Source organism: Arachis ipaensis, chromosome B03, assembly GCF_000816755.2.
Source record: "Arachis ipaensis cultivar K30076 chromosome B03, Araip1.1, whole genome shotgun sequence".
In the NCBI taxonomy this organism is placed as follows: Eukaryota; Viridiplantae; Streptophyta; class Magnoliopsida; order Fabales; family Fabaceae; genus Arachis; species Arachis ipaensis.
This window is the reverse complement of record NC_029787.2, coordinates 68,376,456-68,379,761: the sequence shown is the minus strand read 5'-3', so window position 1 is coordinate 68,379,761 and position 3,306 is coordinate 68,376,456. Positions and strand designations below refer to the sequence as shown.

At 41.5% G+C, this 3,306-nt stretch overlaps 1 protein-coding gene across 1 annotated transcript; it reads right to left on the bottom strand.

Moving 5' to 3' along the window:
• LOC107633219 (leucine-rich repeat extensin-like protein 3) lies at positions 1,223-2,725 on the bottom strand. Its single transcript, XM_016336859.1, has 2 exons — positions 2,286-2,725; positions 1,223-1,547 (listed from the first exon to the last, which is right to left on the bottom strand). The coding sequence occupies exons 1-2, from the start codon at positions 2,723-2,725 to the stop codon at positions 1,223-1,225; spliced, it is 765 nt and encodes a 254-aa protein (XP_016192345.1).

The following is a 3,306-nucleotide window of genomic DNA, read 5'->3' as shown; positions in this document are numbered from 1 at the left end:
CCACTTAGTTAACCTTTACTAGAGCAAAGGAAAGTCAAGTGGACTAATTATTTTGATCCTTAAGTCCTAGCCAACTCCTAAGGAAAGACTAGAGTTATTGGAATTCAATTCAATTAGAAAAAATAATAATTATCAATCACGATGAGTTTGATAACTCAAGAGTCTCCAATTAATCAATTAAAGCCAAGAATATAAAAAAGCTAAAGATAAATCTTAAATACCTCAATTGCATTAATAAAAGAAAATCAATCTAAACATAAAGAGTTCATGAGGCAAATTAGTAACATAAGTCAGATACAAATAAAAGCATTAGAATAAATAAAAATATAAAAGGAATATTGAACCTAAGAAGAAGTTGAAATCCTAAATCCTTTAAGAGGAATCCTAATCCTAAAACCTAAGAGAGAGGAGAGAACCTCTCTCTCTAAAAACTACATCTAAATTATGAAAAGTAAATAATGGAAGCCTCTTTTTTTGAATGGATGCATTCCCCCACTTTATAACCTCTAATCTGTGTTATCTGGACTTGGATCTGGGCCAAAAAGGGTTTCACAAATCGCTGGGGGCATTTTCTGCAGATTCTGCACGTGGCGTCTGTCACACGTCCGCGTAGGTCACGCGGTCGCGTCATCTGGAGTTCTGCTCTTCCACGCGGTCGCATCGGTTACGCGTACGCATCATTTGTATTCTGCTCAAGGCACGCGTCTGCGTCAGTCACGCGTTCGTGTCGCTGCCTTTTCGCGCTAGGCACGCGGCTGCGTCGTCCATGCGTTCGCGTCGCTGCCTTTTTCTTCAAGACTCCATTTTTCTGCTTTCCTTCCATTTTTGTATGTTTCCTTTCTGTCCTCTAAGCCATTCCTGCCTTAGGAGATATGAAAATACTTAACACATAAATCACGGCATCGAATGGTGATAAAGGGTAATTAAAATTAATATTTTTAAAGCATAGGAAACATGTTTTTCACATATATCACATAATAAGGAAAGGAAAGTAAAACCATGCAATTTACATGAATAAGTGGGTGAGGGATTGAATAAATCACTTGAATTGGGCACAAAATACATCATAAAATATGGGTTTATCAACCTCCCCACACTTAAACAATAGCATGTCCTCATGCTAAATCCAAGAGAAAGGGTAAAGTTAGAATGGTGGAATCTCATTCTATTCTACATACTGTTCTTCCGGGACATGCTGTGCCCTCAAGGACCTTTCTATGCCTCAGAACCAATTATCAGCTTCAGTTGCTACAGTCGTACGCTTGAACTTCGGTGGATTAACTTTCAAGAAAGCAGCTAATGTCATAGGCCTATCATGATTCATGTTATCTCCATCACCGTTCCCACCATTCTCACCATTACGGTCATTGTTACACTCTCCATTACGTTCCCCCAGACGGTTAACTGCTCGGGTAGTAGCAGTCACCGTTTCACGCACAGCCTCAGCCATAGCGTGAATCACAGCAAACAGATTATCATCGTTTCGTGGCGGATTGTTAACAGTAGACCCTTCCCGATCGCTACGTCTCCGTGGAGGCATCCTGATTCTGTTCATACCAAATAATCAATACCAAGGTGATCAGTCTTAATACCTCAAGTTGGGCGTGAACATTATCAGAATGAAAGCACAAAGACATTCATGCAACACATATCACATAGATACCCTATAAGCATGAGATACACCACAGAGCATGCAATAAAGCATGATTCAGTCCATTCCCCAGGCTCTAACAGGAAGAACTGCTCTGATACCTAATTGTAACGACCCAACTTCTAGCATGTCTAGATCATACTAGAAATCGAATGTTACCAACTTGTTTTCTCCTTTTTGTATTATTAATTAATAAATATAAGCCTGTACGTTGTTAAAACCCCGCAAATTTTACAAGTAAATTTTTTTTAACAAGAATAATTTAAAGTCGCATACCTTCAATATATCAAGGGATAATTAAACGTTCACATACATAAGACAAAAGATAACAGAATATGGAACAATACACTATAATATACATCATGTTACAGAAGTGGCTCAGTTATATAAGCATAGAGCTATAGTACAGCACCCCTAAGTCAGTGACTCATATAGTATATACATATATGTACATAAGACGCCCCAGGGCCTGGCCTGACCAAAAGCCCCTAACTTGGCACCCAGGCTAGCCTAACTCTATGATATGCCTATTCCCTCTAATCATGCTAACAAAAGTGAGGGAGACACTCTAATGTACTGAAGTTAGACTAGGCGTCTCAAAAAGTCTCCTCAATCCTGGTCCAGAGTACCTCACGGAAAATCACCGGGCGAATGGTGGTGCTCGCCTGCTGGCGCCTCGCCTGGCTCATCGTCATCGCTGTCAGAGGAGATAACTATGAAGTTAGGATCTTCCTCTGGATCTTCTTCTTCCTCGTCCTCTTCTTCTGCTGGAGTGATAGCAGAGGAACCACTGCTGGCCACAGGAACCATAAAAGGATAGCTACCAAACAAAATACAGTCTGGAGAAGGAGGTGGCGCCTCCATGATCTGATCATACTCATGTCCCTGCTGCTCATCAAAGACAGGAGGCTCGATCGGCTCAGGTAAAGGATCAAGCTCGGGTGGCAACACAGGAACACCCCACTCATCAAGGATAAAAGGTGCAGGAGGTGCCTCATGGATAAGCTGGATAGGTATAGGCTCATCAGGTAGGGGAGGCTCAGGTGGAGGAGGATGGTCAGGTGGAGGTGGCATCTGCTCCTCAGGATGAGGTATCCCAGGTCCGCCGGGGTGTAATCAAGATAAAGGAAAGTCATAGGGTGCATCAAGATTAAAGTATGCTGTCCTAATAGGGTACTGGAAAGGTCTACCACGAACTACATAATTACGGATACGAGGTACCGCACAGTAGATGTAATACTCGCCATGTACCGGGTCCTCGTGGATGTACGGTGGATCAATCTCGTAAAATAGGACTCCCGTGTCCATCTATAGAGGTGTAAGGGGTAAGAACTGGGGAGTTCTTAGTAAGGTCGGGGTTTACAGTTAAGTTCATTTATAATGTCCGTGGTCATAAAAGTATAAATAAATGTAGAGTAATATGTACATAACAGCAACATAAACTAACACATGAACAAGAGAGAAAATAGGAAATAAATGCACATTCACACATTAACATGCAATCACACAGTTATGCTCAAACAAACAAAACACAAGAAGATTAGCAATAAGTAATGCACAAACAAGTATGATGCATGTCTGTCCCTACTGCAGGTAATGAGCTCATTTGTCGGTTTCAACCCGCACCCGACGCAATCCGACCCTCCAGGTCAGAT